The sequence below is a fragment of the Brassica oleracea genome, chromosome C2 (genome assembly GCF_000695525.1).
Source record: "Brassica oleracea var. oleracea cultivar TO1000 chromosome C2, BOL, whole genome shotgun sequence".
Lineage (NCBI taxonomy): Eukaryota > Viridiplantae > Streptophyta > Magnoliopsida > Brassicales > Brassicaceae > Brassica > Brassica oleracea.
In genome coordinates this window covers 39,482,777-39,500,206 of record NC_027749.1, presented here as the reverse complement: position 1 = coordinate 39,500,206, position 17,430 = coordinate 39,482,777, and the positions used below count along the sequence as shown (strand labels likewise).

Sequence of the window (17,430 nt, the reverse complement as noted above, 5' to 3'; positions counted from 1 at the left end):
GTTGGTACATCACTTTAGAAGGATTCAATGGATTGTTGGGGGCAAGGAATGTTCGGGCTAGTCTCTCTCCCCTTCATGCGGAGATGGAAGCGCTACTATGGGCAATGGTATGTATGAGGAATTTACGTCAATTTCAGGTCACGTTTGCAACAGATTGTTCTCAATTGGTGAAGATGGTTTCGGAACCAGAAGAATGACCAGCTTTTGCAAATTATTTGGAAGATGTCAAGAACCTGAAAGAGAGTTTCACCCGATCAGAGATTATCTATGTACCACGGACGCAAAATACAAAGGCAGATAGAATAGCAAGCAGTGTTAGGAAGCAGCCGTCTTTCGTCGTTCACATGGATACAGATCACCCGGTTTGGTTTACAGAGCCAATATGAGTCTGTATAAGTCGATGACAAAAAAAATAAAAAATCATTATATATTTAAACACATGTCACAATATTAGAAGAGAAATTATTATCAAGTAATATTTTTGAATTATCTTTTGATTAGGATTTTAAAAATGGAAAATTACTATTAAATAATATTTATAATTACTTTTTTCATAAGATTTGTTTTTGTTAATATCTTAATACATATTTTTAATTATGAGATAAATTAACACATGTCACAATCTTAAATATATAATTGATATGTGTCATGATCATGTTAATTAGTAACTTTGAAAAACCAAGCTTTATATAATAAGATACTACGTTAAGTTAAAGTATTCATTTAATACTCTCTCTGTTTCGTATTGTAAGTAGTTTTAGAGAAATGTTTTTGTTTCAAAATGTAAGTAGTTTTCATATTTCAAAGTAACTTTTACATTTATTGAATGTAGTTGTGACCAATCAAATTAAATAGACTTATTTTTTATTGGTTAAATTATATTTAACCTATTTATTATAAAATATTTTGTAGAAACATAATAATTTTCTTAATCTTCGTATTTTTAGCCAAAAATACTTATATTATGAAACGTATGAAAGTAATAATTAAGTTAAATAAATATAATTGTCCACCAACTATATTTATTGTAAGTAGATCTTTCAGTGCTGTGTTTTAATAGTACAGATACAAATTAATTAGCCTTGACCCAATCATTTGAAATTAAATACTCGAAATAAATTCAATGAATAATCTCTCTCCTAATGGTAAGCAAATAAATACTCACTCGTTTCATATTGTAACTAGTTTTAGGGAATTTTTTTGTTTCAAAATATAAGTAGTTTTCGTATTTCTAGGTAATTTTTACATTTATTGAATACAGTGTGACCAATCAAATTAAATATATTTATTTTTTATTGGTTAAATTATATCTAACCTATTTATTATAAAATACTTTTTAAACACATAATAATTTCTTAATCTTCGTGCTTTTAACCAAAACTACTTATATTATGAAACGGAGGGAGTATCATTTAACCTTGTGAGCTTTTACATTTTGACAAAGGAATATAATTTAATTTTTGGTCAACATCTTAATACCAAAATGTTTTTTTAATATATATGAAAAACCCAATGCCTCCCTTTAAACACTCAGTAACACATCTCAACAGCTACACAGTCATTAGTTCATACTTACTACACTTTCCTAACTTTATTTGATAAATTTCCAAAGACTCAACCCAGATATGGCTTGCCTCCTCGTCTTCCATATCTTCACCTTCGTCGCCCACGGTATTTATATTTTGTATATGTAATATAATAAGGTCTTTTATGTGTTTTTTTGTCTACAATAATGTAATATTATATTTTTGTTAAAAATTAGGAAGGGTCTGGACCCGACTGTGGATTTGAGGACGTACGTCTGAAACAATCGAAGTCTGGAATGGTTAAGAACAAACCAGTGTGGAAAGTGACACTGAACAACCCATGTAGGTGATTACTCACTAATAAAGTTGTCGTGCACCGGTTTTAAATCAGCCGTGCCTGTTGACACGTTGACAAAAACCGGGGACGTGCGTCTCCTCAGCAAAGGTATACTTGGAGACAGTGGCGGACCCAGCATTTATTTTTGCCTGTGTCATATATAATTTTTTGAAAAATTATAACGAAAATATTGGATGGAGATTCCGGGTTAAGGTTACCAGCACAAACACTGTTTGCACTGCTGATTCTATACTGTTCTAATTCAAAAACAAATATATTTGACATTTAACCTGTATCAGCTGACCCATCTTTTCTTTCAGTGGATCTGCCTCTGCATGGAGATTTCGTTTTCAAATACCTATGCAACATTAGCTTCGAGTTCAAGGTCACTGATAGCACGTTTTGTGCATGAAAGCTTTCAAATTAATTCGAGCTAAAAAATCAAAAATTTAATTCGAGCTTAGTTGAAATGATGATATTTGCTCAAATATGTTTCGAAATTTGACATCAATAAAAATATAATTGCTTTAATATTAAGTTTTGTTAGCTATTTGGCACGATTTCTTATTTTTATCAGAAAAAGCAGAGTCTTAACCCATCAGACATGTATTTCGTGGTAGGTGAGTTTAATTAAGTCTTAGGGGCCAAAATAGGTTAAAGATCCAAATATTGTTAATAAATGTATATTTGAATAATAAAAAGAAGAATAGCCCATGAATAGCTTACTCCCAAAGATTTAACTAATAAATATTGATATAAAAATAAATATTTAAATATTAAATATATGATACTAGGAAAGAATATATTATGTGAGTTGATTGCAAATAATTTTTGATAAAACAAATCTCACTATAATGATTTCAATATTAAATATTAAATATACATAATAAGGAAAGAATAATATAGGAAGTAGATTGCAATAACTTTTTGATTGACCAATCCCACTATTGATATTTAAATCATCTATAATATTAAGGGCATAATTCTTAATAGGATTCTGTCATTAGTTTTTCAAATTATTTACAAGAGAATTTCACTCATTTTTGAAACTTTTTAAATGATTTTTATCAACAATATATTCAACTAAATTTCCTATATCCACGACAATGCTTCCTTATTCTCTCTTATTTCTAAAATAGAAATCAGCCATTTATACTATTATATTTCAATTATATTTTCTAACATTTATATTATACACAAATGCATTATTTATATCATCGAAACATATTTATTTCACATCGGAAGTCAAATACATCATTCTGCACGTAGAAGCATCTCAAAACAACTGAAGCTCTCTTCTAAACCTGCAACATGATTAACTTATGGATGTTATTACATGACTTATGTATAACAAAGTAATGTCTAATACTTTTGAAACTACAATGTATCAATTGTGACATTTAAAAGAAAAAAAACGTATATTTTTCTAAACCCTAAAAGAAAATGTAGACCTTAATACGCAAACCCCAAAACCATTTTTTGTGAATTATCCCCAAATTTTTTTTTTTGTTAATTATCCCCAAAAACTTTTTTTTATCAAGATCAATGATTATTAACAATATACGACTGAATTAAACAAATTACATTGCTACACAAATAGATTGTTTCAGTGTTTTTAAAAAGTTGATCTTTTCTTATAACATGTACATAGAGATGTCAGCCCAGCCCGTGGCCCGCGAGTCAAACCCATATAGGCCCATGACGGGGCGGGTCTGGACAACAAAAAGTGTCCATTAAAATGCGGGTTTCGCGGGTTCAACCCATGCGGTTTCGTGGGTGCGTAGCGAACCGCGTCGAGTTAGCGGGTTGTCCGCACAAAACGAGAGGACTCTTCAATGACTTTGACTCGGTGTCTTTCATCGTTCGATTTGTAATCATCCCCCATGGTTTTTCAGTTATGGTCGCAGTGATTCGGTTAACTGTTTTGCAAGCTTGGATTTTGATTAATTAGCTTTTTTTTTACTTTGATTTTCAAAAGAAGGGAAGCCCCTTGTTCTTGACGTGGTGCGAAGAGCTGAGCAACAGCTAGTCAACGATCCGTGAGTTGTTGTCTTTGGTTATGTCTCTTGTTGACTCTTGGTTTGAGTTACATTTGGTTGCAGATTGTTAGTTTTTGTCTGTTTGCTTCACAAAATTTTCCTGAGCAATGACACATATTGTTAATCTTTTCATTGTGTTTGTGTATGTTTGGAGCTTGGATTCAGAGACAAAGTTTTGAAGCTTAGACATCACGTACGAGGGATCACACGCTGTTCATAAGGTTAGTTCTTAGAAGATTAAATGGCTTCCGTAGATTAGTAGACTGTTTTGGTGATCATGTTAGAAATAAGCTTGATTCGTGCTTTGTTCTAAGTAAGAATTTTGTCTGCTTGTGAAGTTTTTTTTATGTGGATCTGGATTGATAACAAAGTTTACAAATTCTAGCTGTTAAAATTTGAATTCAAGACTTTCGAGTCTTGAAACTTAAAAGCATGCTTTCGTGATCATGTTAGAATAAACTTGAAAGCTTACTTTGGTGATCATGTTAGAATAAGCTAGATGCTTCTTAGTAAAAATTTTATCTGCTTGTGAAGTTTTTGTTGTGTGGAATCTGGATTGATAAACAAAATATATACAATGTCTAGCTGTTAAAATTAGAAGTTAAGACTTTCTAGTCTTGAAACGTGAAAGCTTATGTACTAACTAGAAGCTTGGACTCATTACTATCAATACTATTAAAATAGAAAAAGTCCTAAAAAATCTATTTATGAAAGTTGTTTGGACCTTTTCATTTTTTTAGTCCAACCTATAATATAAAACCAAACATCATAACATGCATTTATTATAGCAACAACTTAAAACTTATTACATTTTAATAAATAACCCACGATTTCCAACAATTATTATAACGACAATTGTTATCCTTTTACGTTTTTAGCAACCCACATTATTTCAATCACACGAATTTACAAGATATCTTGACTTTTAAAAAATTTAATTTAAACTCTTGACTTTTAAAAATTTGATTTAAAATATATCAGATGTTTCAAATGTTGGTTTAGTTATACCAACATCCTTTAATATTTCTACATTATATCAAAGGAGATAAAATGTTTCGAAACATAGAGTTCATGTTTGGATCTGCGGGTCTGCCTTCTTTGGATCCTAAACGTTTGACATAACTAAATATTTTAAAATCTATAGTTTAAGCTAGGGTCGGTTCTTTTCGGTTCCGTATTGGTTCGGACTCATAATTCAAATATATGTAAAATAAATTTAATTTTTAAATACATAACAGGTTCGGATTGGTTTGAATATTAGAATCCAAAAAACACGAAGTACCCAAAACACAAAAAAAGATTTGAAACCCAAAAATACCCGAAATCCAAACAAATACCTGAAAAATATTCATATACTCAAAAGATCCAAAATTTTACCCATAAACCTAATCCGGAGAACCGAAAACGCCCAAAATTTTACCAACCCTAAATATATTTTTCTAAAATTGAAATTTTACCCATAACCCCGAACTATAACCAAAAACCCGAACCAGAAACTTAAAAATATTTGTAATGCCGAAAACATATATGAAATACCCAAACATACCTAATATACACAAATCATTCCAGGTACTTTGGGTACCCGATCGAGTCTCGGATAGGACCCAAACTGGAACAGAGATTCGCAGTCCAGAAATATATTGAATAGGTACTTTGCCCATGACTCAGACCCGAACTGCACCTGTATTTTCGGGTTGGTTTTGGATTTAGTTTTTCAGGTCCGACAAACTGTCGAATCGTATGTACAGATAAAATCTGAAATAATAATGTATAACAATTTCAAACATTAATTCATATAAAAAAATTTTATAATCCAAAAAAAACTCGCGCTTTTATGCGCCGATCAAAATCTGTTTACTATTTATAATGGCTTTTCTATACAATGTTCTTACTCGTAGGTAACCCGCGGGTCAACCCGCAAACAATGTGAATTAAGCGGGGCGGGTTTGGACAAGAGTTCTCTGACTGCAACTCGCCGCGGGTCAACCCGCACGGTCTGATGAGAAAACGGAACCGCTGCAGGTCTGTCCAGGTGGACGCAGGTCAACCCATCTGACAACTGTACATATACTACAACAAATTTTCTCCATCATCTAAATTTTTGTTTTTCTTCATGAATTCAAATATTTTAACAATAAAATCAATAATTTATACCGTAATCAGTTATAGAAATTTTCTTCAGCAGTTATTTTAATAATTTATTTACTAAACATTTATGGGGAGTTTTGTTCCTATAATTATAACGTTCTTACTAGATGAATTTTAAATGAATTTTAATATAAAATAGTGTATAGGTATAAGTCTAGGTACATTTACATGGAACCGTAAACCGGACTATATCAAACTGAAAAACAAAAAATCAAAATTGAAATTAATTTCATAAATAATCCAGCAGATATGATATCTCTGAAGCCGAAAAATTGAAACCGAACCTATAACCAAATGGATACCTGAGTTTTAAAATACAAATTATATACCAATAAATAATAATTATATTTGATTTCTAAATAACCAAATATCTAAAAACTACTATTTATAAACCAAATTACCCAAAATTGAATTACCCTAATATTTCTTATTCAAAATATCAGATATTTTTATTCGATATTACGCAAAATTGAAATACCCAAAATATCAGATATTTTTAATTTAAAATTATCCAAATCATTTAATATTTTTATTCAAACAAATTGAATTACCCGATATTTAAATTGAAAACCCAAATTATCCAATATGTTTTATCTATCAATATGAAATAACCCAAAAACCCAAAATTGAACTGGAAAATAATTGGACCTCGATAAAATCCACAAACCCACCATTAACATTTGAACTGGTACTGGTTACCCCTATAAAAACCCAGTAAATCATGATAACTCTTTTTAAAAAAATTGATTAAAATTTTCATGTATTTTATAATAATACATAAAACTAAATAAACTATTTAATTTGTCGCGGCAAAATCCAGAAAACTCTGATAACACTTTTTTATAAAATTGATTAAACTTCTGGTGTATTTTATAATAATAAATAAAACTAAATAACCTATTTGACTTGTCATACGAAGTACATGTATATGAAATCAGATTATAGTTTAGAAATATATGAAATAGGGTTTAGGATATATGGTATAGAAGTTTATGGAAATATGGTTTAGGGTATAGGGATTGATTTATGCTGAAAATGTGATAATCTCTAAAATAATATGTAATTGAACAAATTCATATATTCAAGAAAATACATGAAAATGGTGAGGGTCAAATAAGTAAACAAACATGGTTTATGGTGTGGGGATTTGGTTTGTATTAAAAAATATGCATAATAACCTTGAACATATTTTGTAATTATATATATATATATATATATATATATTTAAACATGAATAGCATACCAACTACTTTGATCACGGCCGATAGTATTTTTTGTGTTTGTAATTTATATAAGGTCGAAATATCTATATTGCATATTATTAATTTGTTTTGACTTTTTCTATGAAGTGAATAAAAGTGCACTTAAAATATTAAGGTGTGCAAAAAGCCAAAAACGCATGTAAGATGCAAAAATATCGGAAAATATAATGATAGGCAGTTGGGTTGTTCCCTTTTAATAATATTGTTAATTTTGATTAATTAAGGTAAGTATGAAATAAGACATATTAAATTTTTATTGACTAAGTCCAACAACCTTGTTTAAGTAGATTTTTAAAAACTCGTTCTCTTTTAATAGCATAGATGATTTTGTAAATATCTTTGGTTATTATACAAGCTATTTTACTTAGTAGGGGTTATTGGTTGTTGTATTTTAATGGATTTGGAAATCCGAATTAAATCTAGTGTTATTGGTTCTGTGATTTTAAAATCTGTATTAAAATCATGTGTTATTGGTTTAATGATTCATAAATTCTATATTAAATCAAGTGTTCAATCGTACGGATTTACTAATATATTTGATTTTGTAATGGATTTGAATGGATTTGCTTAGATTTTGTAGTTAAAAATACAAAGACTCAAATCTGAGAGAAAACCTCCGGATTTGCATATTTTACTTGGATTTATAAATACTATATGGATTTCTAAATCAATCAAAATATATAAACCAATAACACCTCCTCATAGATATAGCCATTGAATATTTATTCTATAATTACAATGGAATCCATATCAATCCAGGTGATCATTATGTCAAAAAAAGAATCTCAAAAACAATAATGGCAATATCTATATATATATAAAAAATTTTGTCTCCCTCCTATTGCGCCACGTCATAAAGTCATATGCTTGTGAGTGCGACACCTGTCTTCTTTGCCTAAAACTCATAGTTTCATTAACTTTTGATGTGGCCTGCTACGTTTCATAATTGTTTACGGTTTAGTGGGTTTTTTCTTCACACTGTGATATAGCCCAAATACAGAGAGATAGCCACTATAATGAAAACATATGTAAAAACTGAAACTTCTGAAACGAGAAGGAAAAGAAGGAGTGTACCGTGAGTTTCTGGATGCTACTGACTTCGCCTTGGTTGGAGGCGATATCAACGGTGACGGTTCATTTCGCTGCCACCTCCGGTAACTCTATAACATTCAAGAGTTTAAAATTATTAGCGATGGGTTTTGCAGAGTATGAAGAAGCAGAGGGAAGAGGATGATGAGCAACAACACTGAAGAGGTTAAAAAAGAAAATCGAACCAATTAATAAAAATATTCCACGGTTTAAGCGGCGAGTAAATCAGATCGGTTTCTTAATTCTGCTATGACTCGATCAAGAGAGAAATATAGTTTTTTTTTTGTCCAAAGAAATATAGATATTATCAAAGCAAAGATTGCTCCGAACGAATCATAAGAAGATAAGGGAAGCAATCAAAAGTTTTTATTTCATTTTTTAATTAGTTATTTGGAGTTAACATGAATGGAAGTGCCATATACGCGCAGAGACATGCGTGTTGGTGAGATATGAGATACATATTTTAAACTTAAAAGGAAAATAGACAGGAAGCAATGCGTTCTATTCTCATTGAGTCTTTTCTTTTGAGCCTTTTGTTTCAAAGAAAAACGACAGAACATAACCGGATTTCCTTCGGTTTAATTTAGATTCGATTCAGCTTAAATGCATGCATGATTTTAAGCTACACAAGTTTCATTCAATAAATAAACCAACAGAAAAATTTATTGTAAGAAATTGGGTTAATTAAAATTCATAAGACAGAAAACAATAAATAATTAAAAATAATTTTATAATTATCTAGCTACTTATATTTATATAATATTTATATATCAAAATAACATAAAAATATGATTATAATTAATATTTAAATAAAAAATCCGGGCGTAGCCCGGACCGATCCTAATATATATATATATATATATATATATATATATATAAACATTTTAAGAAAATACAGTTTAAATGCATTTTCAACATTTTAGAAAATAATTTTGGAGCTTTGATTTCTTTTAGAAAAAATAGGTCTAAACGGATCTAAAAGGCCAATATAGTTATCGTTGTCCACATAGGCAACCTTATTAAATCTAAAACTTAATAGGTCTTAATGGTTCAAGGTTTAAATGAGATACTTTTAAATAAAATGGATTTACTTATTTCACCATCTCTAACAAAGTAATTAACGGGTTTTATATCGGATTTGTACAATATAAAATATCCAACGCTTTTCAAACGCGGATCAAATCTAGTTTTGAATCAAAAACTGATCATACAAAATTAACATGTTTATCCAAGAAGATTTCCAGAAAAGTCTTCTCTGATATTTTTGAGATTTTTTCAAAAACAAAAGTAAACTAATATTTACAAAGGAATACTTCAAAAAGAAGTCAGTAGAGTAGACTTCTCTAGAAGTCTTTTTTTTTTGTAAATTTGCAGTTGAATGAGCTGAATACAAATAAGGATTATTGAATGATTGTCTCCATTCATTGTTACACTTAAAGACTGCATCAAGTTAACCAGTTAGTGCTTGATTCTATGTTTAATCTATTCATCATAAGTGTTTTAGATTGCTAGAAATAGTTTGAATGGGCAACTCGTCACTAACCAGCGAAAGTAGATGTTAGGGCGTGTTGTGAAATAATCGAATCTGAACTTAATGTTTGTCTTCATATTCTAATTCAAACGACAATTTAGGCATTATGATTGCTTGATAAAAGGGGAGATGCCACGAGAGTGAGTCAAACTTTATATGTCTTTCGAGTTCTAGACTTGTTTGTAATTTCTCCTTGAGTAGTTATTTGGCTTATGCTCGCTTGATATCCAATCCATCGCCCTAGGCTAGCTCCCTTAATCCTCTGAAAACCTCAAACCAATCTGTTACTTGCTCTTTTACGATTTCCTATTTTTAAAAACCCTTATATTGTTTTAGCTTGATATTGATCTCATATAGATAAAGTGTGAACTGGTCCTCTGGAATTGAATCTTAAATACTACATCTATATTGTTAGCTTGCAGTAGAAAAGACACAATTTTAGTGTATCAATGACCTCACAGTTCGACACCTAAAGGTGATACATCATAAGCATCTTCCTGGAGTGGTATTCCTATCAAAGACAAAGAATAAGAAGGCAGTGCTACAAAACGTCCAAGCTGAATTAGGTTATGATCAATTGTTTACTGTTGAGCCACTTAGACAATGCGGAGGCCTTGCGTTTCTTTTTATGGATGATTTTTCAGATTGTGTTATGTTTTCGAGCAATCACGTGATCGATGCTGATGCAGTTATAGATGGAGTAAAATTCTTTATGCTGTTTTCTATGAGGACCCTGATTTAAAGTGACGAGGTAAAGTATGTGAACGTCTTATGCATTTTTCAGCTAAGAGAAATAGATCATGGTTCATGATCAGAGACTTTAATGAGATAACAGAAAACAATGAAAAGGAGGGAGGCTTGTACGGTTTTATTTAAACAAATTTTGATTGACTGCAGGATGATGAAGTTTCCATTTACTGGAAATATGCTCTCATGGGTTGGAAAGAGAGACCGATCAACAGTCCGATACCGTTTAGATCAAGTAGTAGGAAATGAAAATTGGCACGATAAATTTCCTCATTCATCTGTTCAGTTTTTACGCTTGTGGGAATCGGATCATCATCTGGTCCTAGAAAACATTCTTGCCAAACCAATCAGAGCAAAGAAAAAAATTCAAGTTTGATAAACGTTGGTTGGACAGCAAAAACATTATGCAAGTTATTCTCGAGGGATGGAATTTGTTAGATCTCCCTACTGATGTGAATATTAAGCAGCATATCTTGAGTTGCCGCAGAGCTTTGAGTCAATGGAGGAGGCAAAATGACATAAATTCAGAAAACCAGGTGCAGGAGCTTAAGGAGAGAGTTGAGAATTTTTATTCGAATGATGAGGCCATAATTAGGAGATAAAAAAAAGCTTTAAAAGAAATATATGAGGCTCTTAACACTGAAAAAAATGTTCTGGACAAAAAAAAACAGAGTTATTTGGTTGGGATAGAAACTCGGAGTTTTTTTCATGCCTTAGTGAAGCAAAGGAGAGCCAATAATCAAATCAAGCGCCTACTGGATGCCTCAGGAAATATAAACAGTGTTGTTTAAGTCTAGGGGGTGTGTTTACTAACATTGTGTTCTGTTTTAAGTGTCAATTGTGTCGTATTATTGAGTAAAAATAGAGTTAATTGAAAACTATGAGCTTTTCTTGAAACTAATCACCTAACTGTTTACCTAGCACTATTATTCGAGTTATTGATTGCAGGGTGTGCAACATGGAAAATCCAAAGTGGATCTTTCTGCCAATAACAACCATGCTTGTGAGAGTGTTTGAAGGATTCGAAACTGGCCTCCAACATTAATCAAATTCAATCTCTCACCTTGGAGTTTGGTATACACTAGATTGGGTTTTTTATTCAGGTCTGAAAAGGCATGTATGTGTGAGTATGGTTCCGTTCTCTCTCCCCTTCATCATCTGAAAAAAGAAAAATTAAAAGATTAAGATGATTTCCTGTGGAGTAGAGGTAAGAAAATTTCTTGTGACCTCATCATTTTACTTCCAATGGAATGATCACACAAAGTTGGAAGCGAGGGGTAAACAAATTTCATGTGACCCCCATTATTCGCCTACATTTTACAAAACATGAAAAAAAAAAGAAATTTATTCTGAGAAGTAAGAACAGAGAGAATAAAGGATCTAGAGCAAGGTTGTATGTGTGATCAGAAACATGAATGGATAAAAGTCCATTATCTTGTGATCGATACTCCCAAGATGAAATTGCACTTTTAACTCTTAAATGAGTTCACTGGAGGAGAATCTATATGGTATCTTATGAGCTGTGGGCTGAAATGGTTTGGTTGCTAAACTGAGGTTTATTACATGGAAGTACCTTGTAAAGTCGGTAAACTTTTATGTAGCTTGCAACATGTAATAGCAAAAGTGATGGTTCTAAAGGATATGTGAGTTTCTTCGTTTTCAAACATCTTCCATAGTTTTGACTTTTGTTTTTGGGGCAAGCAAATGATAAGTCTATGAGAGTTGATATATCAAAGTTTTTATGGGTTTTGACCATGATATAAGTTCTATATTTAGAGTCTTTATTATATGTTTGGAATCGTTTTTAATGTATTTGAAGGTCTAGGTATGTTTTGGAGTATTTTGGAGATTCTATAACTATTTGGAAGTTGGATAGAAATGCTGATGAAAAACCAAGTTGAACCAACATGTGTTTAATGGTGTCAATTAACATTCTCACTGATGTCGGTTGACATCCACCTTTACAAGTTGAACCGACGCAAGTTTAATGAAGTCTCAAGAAAGTGCAGCTTGGATTAAAAAATTTCCAGTATTTACAAAAGTGACTAACTCGTGTTTAGACCTATATTATGTTTTCATAAACCTCGTTTTAGGCTAAAATTATTCTAGTTTTGGAGAGAAAGACCAGAACTCCTGAGATTAATTTGGAACTCATGTTTTTATTACAAGATATAATTACTTTATCATTGATCATGTGTTCTTATATTATGTACTAGTGGTTTTCCGGCGCTATGCACCGGGTTCGTATGTTTTATTTTTAAATAAATTTACAATTTATTATGTGTGTGAGAACCGAAATAACTGTCGGCGAGATCCCTAGTTCTAGCAACCTAAGACTGCGGAAACCTAATTGAGTTGCAGCTGGATAACAAAAAAACGGAAAATTGTCTAAATGCTCTAAGTGCTAAGTCTTTGCTTTGAGTAGAAAAATTGCGTCCCCCTGCGTCTTCAACCTCGGCATTCTTATACACTTCGCTAGAGGCGGTTTTCTCTTTCCTTATCTGCCCTCGGTTAAGTTTATCACTTCGCGGAAATATTCCATTTTTCTTCGATTCTTGTGTTTATCTTTGGGAACTTTACATTTATCCTCTAAACTTAACATTTATCTTCTCCTGCATAACAAAAGATAAACCGTCATAACGATTGGGCTTGATTTCTATAAAATCGTAAGTGGGCTCTTAGCGGTGTTCTGGCCCCTCTTGGGCCGTTTTCCGAGTTAAGCGTTTTTACGATTTTATATAAAGAGCGCTTTCGAAACGACGTCAATTCTAAGAAACATTCCAATCCCTCGTATAGAGTAGGCAATTCGAGGTGTTCAGTTTACCGTTGTCATTTTATACGATCGATCTGAATGTCATACGAGAGAACGAGTTCTTGCGGTTTCTAAGCCGTAAAGTTCCAACGGTGACTCCGATCGAGACGAAACAAGAGCAGGTTCGATCCGATCACGAAAGAGGGAGCTACCGGGATGAGATGAAGGCAGGTTAGTCGATCCAAATCGCCCTTTCGGGGAACTGGATGGGTCCAACTCGCCGAACGGGCAGTTGGACGGTGGTTTTGTGCTGTCCGGGATCCGTTTTCCGAGGCCTTGAGTATCCTTTCTCGAAGACTTATCTGTGAATCCTTTTCGAAATCATTACGAAGCTTGATTAGGTTTCTCGATTCGTTATTCTTTCAAATTTTATTTCTTTTTCTCAAAGAAGACATTTCTTCGGAAGTTTTTTGATGTTGATTTCATCGTAACTGATTTTGACCCCAACAGTTAGCCCCCCCAGCTCGTTAGAATCACGATGTTCTTGCGAGCGGACTGGGCGTGTCATGCAAGTTTAGGCGGAATCCAATGTCTGAAAATCCGAAGGTGAATAGTGATCTCTCTTGCCTATAAGTATGTGGAGTGAGTTTTCAAATTCTTTACTTGCTCATTTTCACAAATTTTCTCTCAAGATAGAAATATCATTTATCTTGCCTATAAGTATGATATTCGATTTCACACATTTGTTTCTCGATTCACAGTGACTAATCCTTTTCCCCCATCTCAGGATAGCCTATGCACCCTTAGAGAATTACTCCGTGAGGTGAATTATATTCGGCTTCGTTCACTCCAAAACGGGTTCGCCATGCTGTTGCTCTCCACCGCTCTCGATTCCAGCCGGATTTGCCGGTTGAAGAAGGGGACGAATCGAGCATGGAAGGGTTAGTTCCGTGTGAGGCTCCAGCGGAGAGGAGGGGATCGAGGACCCGTAAGGACAAACATATTATTGTCGATGATGACGCGGGCGACGGGGGATGCTTTCCTGACAACATCCTCGAGGATTATCTCAACAGCGACGAGCAGTTCGATCTCGAAGAATTGCTTGGCTACGGCGGTCCCGCGGCTGATGGTGGAACTCGCAAGGGGTCGGAATTTAGCAAGGCGTTGAGGATGGTCAACGGGGTAAGCTTTGAATCACAAGTTTTTTTTATGGCCATTTTTCTAACTTTGAGAGTTTTCGCATGGTCTTCTTATACTGAACCAAGCCATTGATGCGAGCAACCAGGAGGCTCGCATGGCTCAATTCAAAGCAGAGACGCCTGACAGGGAAATTGCTCATCTGAGGGAAGAGTTGGAATGTTCTCGTCGTCGCGAGGGGAGATCGACTGCAACGGAGATTCGTCGTGTGCATAGGCAAGGGAAGAGGGAGATGGTCAAGATTATGAAGAGCTGTCGCGCCCAGTTATCATGCGAGTTTGGGGAGTTCAAGAAGAGTTATCAAGCTCTCCGGGATTATCGCGAGTGTCGCGGTGCCGTGGGCAGATTGTATCTCTCGCAGATTCCCGGTTATTCGTTCGCTGCCGAGGATGCGAAAAAAACTTGGTGCATGAAGGAAAGGGATAAAGACTTCGCACTTCCCCAGATCGAGGAGAGGATTTGGAAGCAGTGGGAGCCGATTCCCGTTTCTCCTGACACGGTGGAAGCCGAGACGGGAGTCCCTGATGAGACGGGTGAATTGAACCAGCCGACAGCCCCCCTCGATGTGAGCGACTATTCGATAGGGGGATCGATGACTGGATACTATGAGTTTGATGGTTGATCGTGAAGCCTTTCGTGGCTTATTGGGAGAGTGTTCCCTTTGTGATATATTTTCGTAGTCTGTTTATTTTCGGCCGAGTGTGGCCGCGATTTGTGTATTGGGACTGGCCGTATGTGGCTTCGAATCCCCGCCGTTTTTATCGGCTTTTACCATGATTTATAAAAAGGGTTTTAAGAATGTTTAGATTTTTCGTTAAGTGTACGGAGAGGGATTCGAGTTGTCATCTCGTTCCTTGTCCTTTTCGTAAATCGCCATGTTTGTTGCTCGTCGATCGCGTTAGTTGCAGGACCGACGTCTTTTACCGGGCTTGTCTCCTCCGGTTGGGTCGAAGCGTTGGCTCCGAAACTGGTTGTTTCTTTGCCGTTGCTTGAGTTGACGATTCTGGACCATCTTTTTCCGAAGCGTTTTCAATCAGAGTCTGTGCTAGCTTCGCCCGCTTGGGTTTTACCATTGCGGTGGTAGTGATCTTCCCCAGCTTGTGTTCAGCCAGGAAGCAACATCTCGACTGCGTCTGGCATCCCCAGATCGCGGCGATCCCATTATGAGTAAGGAATTTAATGTCTAAGTGATAAGTCGACGGGACTGCCTTCATGGCGTTTAGCCAAGGGGTGCCCATAATGACGTTGTAGATGGTCGGGAGGTCAACGACCACGAAGTCGACGATCTTCGTGACTTCTTTTGCAGCAACATGCAGTTTGATTGATCTGAGAGTCATTTATGTCGTGCCCTCGATACCGGTTAGCGGCCTGGGCGATGTTACAACTTCTCCTAGCTCGACGTTCATCCTCTTGAGAGTATCGCGGAAGATGACATTGACCGTGCTACAAGTGTCGATGAGAACCCTCGGGATCTCGAGATCTCTTATCACGAGATCGATCATGAGTGGATCGCAGTGGGACTGGTCGATCCCGCTGGCCTCTTCTTCATCGAAAGTGATCGCTCCTTTCGGGAAGTAACTAGGCGAGGACCATTTTAGCAAATTTGCGCGCGTCTCGGCCTTGCGCTAATAAGCCTTGATGGCATAGACTGTATCGCTGCAGTATTGCGATCCGCCGATAATCATATTGATTATGCGGTGGCTATTGTCGTTGCCCTTGACGTCTTGCCTTCTTCCACGCTTTTCTCCCGATTGGTTCCCTTGGAAAGAGTTCTCCGTTTGAGGAACTTTATCGTTTCTCGGGAGGCAGTCTAAGTCGCGGACGACATCTTTTATGCTCGACACTTCGGCGAGTTCTCCTGCAAGCAGCTTTGCGGCCAACCTCGCACAGAGAACTTTGCAGTTGACAGTTGAGTGGCCGCGGGCCTGGTGGAAGTCGCAGAAGACGTTTTCTTCGTAATTTGGATTTCGGATCCATGTGTTACCCGTCGTCCGTCCCTGCTCCGGTCCGGAGTTGATGGCGTAGTTATGCACTCCCTGAGTCTCTTCTTCCCCGAGATGGACACTTTTGTCATTTTCAGGGTTTCTCTTTTTCGGCTTATGATCCGACCCAAGGTCTTTTGACGATGTCTTCGTCAGCCTCTCCTTTTGTGACAAGACTTTTGTCTCCTCCTCGATGATTATGTAGTTTGTGGCTTTGTGGAGCGCGTCTTGGATCGTGTGTGCCCTATCCAAAGTTATCCACTTCCTGAACTTTTACTTGTACCAGAGCGTCTTTCGGAGTGCATCTATTTCAACTTTGTCGCTTATTCCGCTGACTCTAGCCATAACGGTCTTGAACTGTTTTATGAAGTTGCAGAGAGACATGTCCTCTCCCTGGGACATGCTCCAGAGATCGACCTCGGAGGTTTCTCGGTCTATGAACATAGAGTATTGCGTGAGAAACACTGATGCCAGTTGACAGAAACTTCCGATGGAATTTCGCCTCAGGCGAGAGAACCATCTCGAGCACTGCTCCTCGGAGGTTTTTGACGAAGAGGAGGCATTCACCGGCATCTCTTTCGCTTTCTCTAAACTTTGCTCTTCCCACGCGATCTGGAAAGCCTGCAAGTGTGCCTTCGGATCGGTTGTACCGTCGTAAGGGTTTACCTTGATCTTTCCAGGATCTGAAACCTTAGTTCCAGTGATGCGAGTAGTGAAATGCGTTTTTCGAGACTTCGAGCAGCAGATCAATTTCAGGCACGGTGCTAGTTGCGCGGTGGATTTGAGATTTCACCGCTCTAACTTCTGCTACCATTTTCAT

The 17,430-nt window shown here is 35.3% G+C and overlaps 1 protein-coding gene across 1 annotated transcript; it reads right to left on the bottom strand.

Annotated features, from left to right (window-relative positions):
• Positions 1–16,253: 16,253 nt before the first annotated feature.
• Positions 16,254–17,183, bottom strand: LOC106324200. Its single transcript, XM_013762210.1, has 2 exons — positions 16,894–17,183; positions 16,254–16,854 (listed from the first exon to the last, which is right to left on the bottom strand). Exons 1-2 carry the CDS (start codon positions 17,181–17,183, stop codon positions 16,254–16,256), a joined length of 891 nt encoding a protein of 296 aa, XP_013617664.1.
• Positions 17,184–17,430: the final 247 nt, after the last annotated feature.

Bases quoted from the DNA above. Each gene is read 5' to 3' on its own strand.
- LOC106324200 (XM_013762210.1), bottom strand. From the start codon at position 17,183: ATGCCGGTGAATGCCTCCTCTTCGTCAAAAACCTCCGAGGAGCAGTGC. The intron at 16,855-16,893 runs GTACAAGTAAAA...AACTTTGGATAG, and splicing joins GCACTCCGAAAGACGCTCTG to GGCACACACGATCCAAGACG.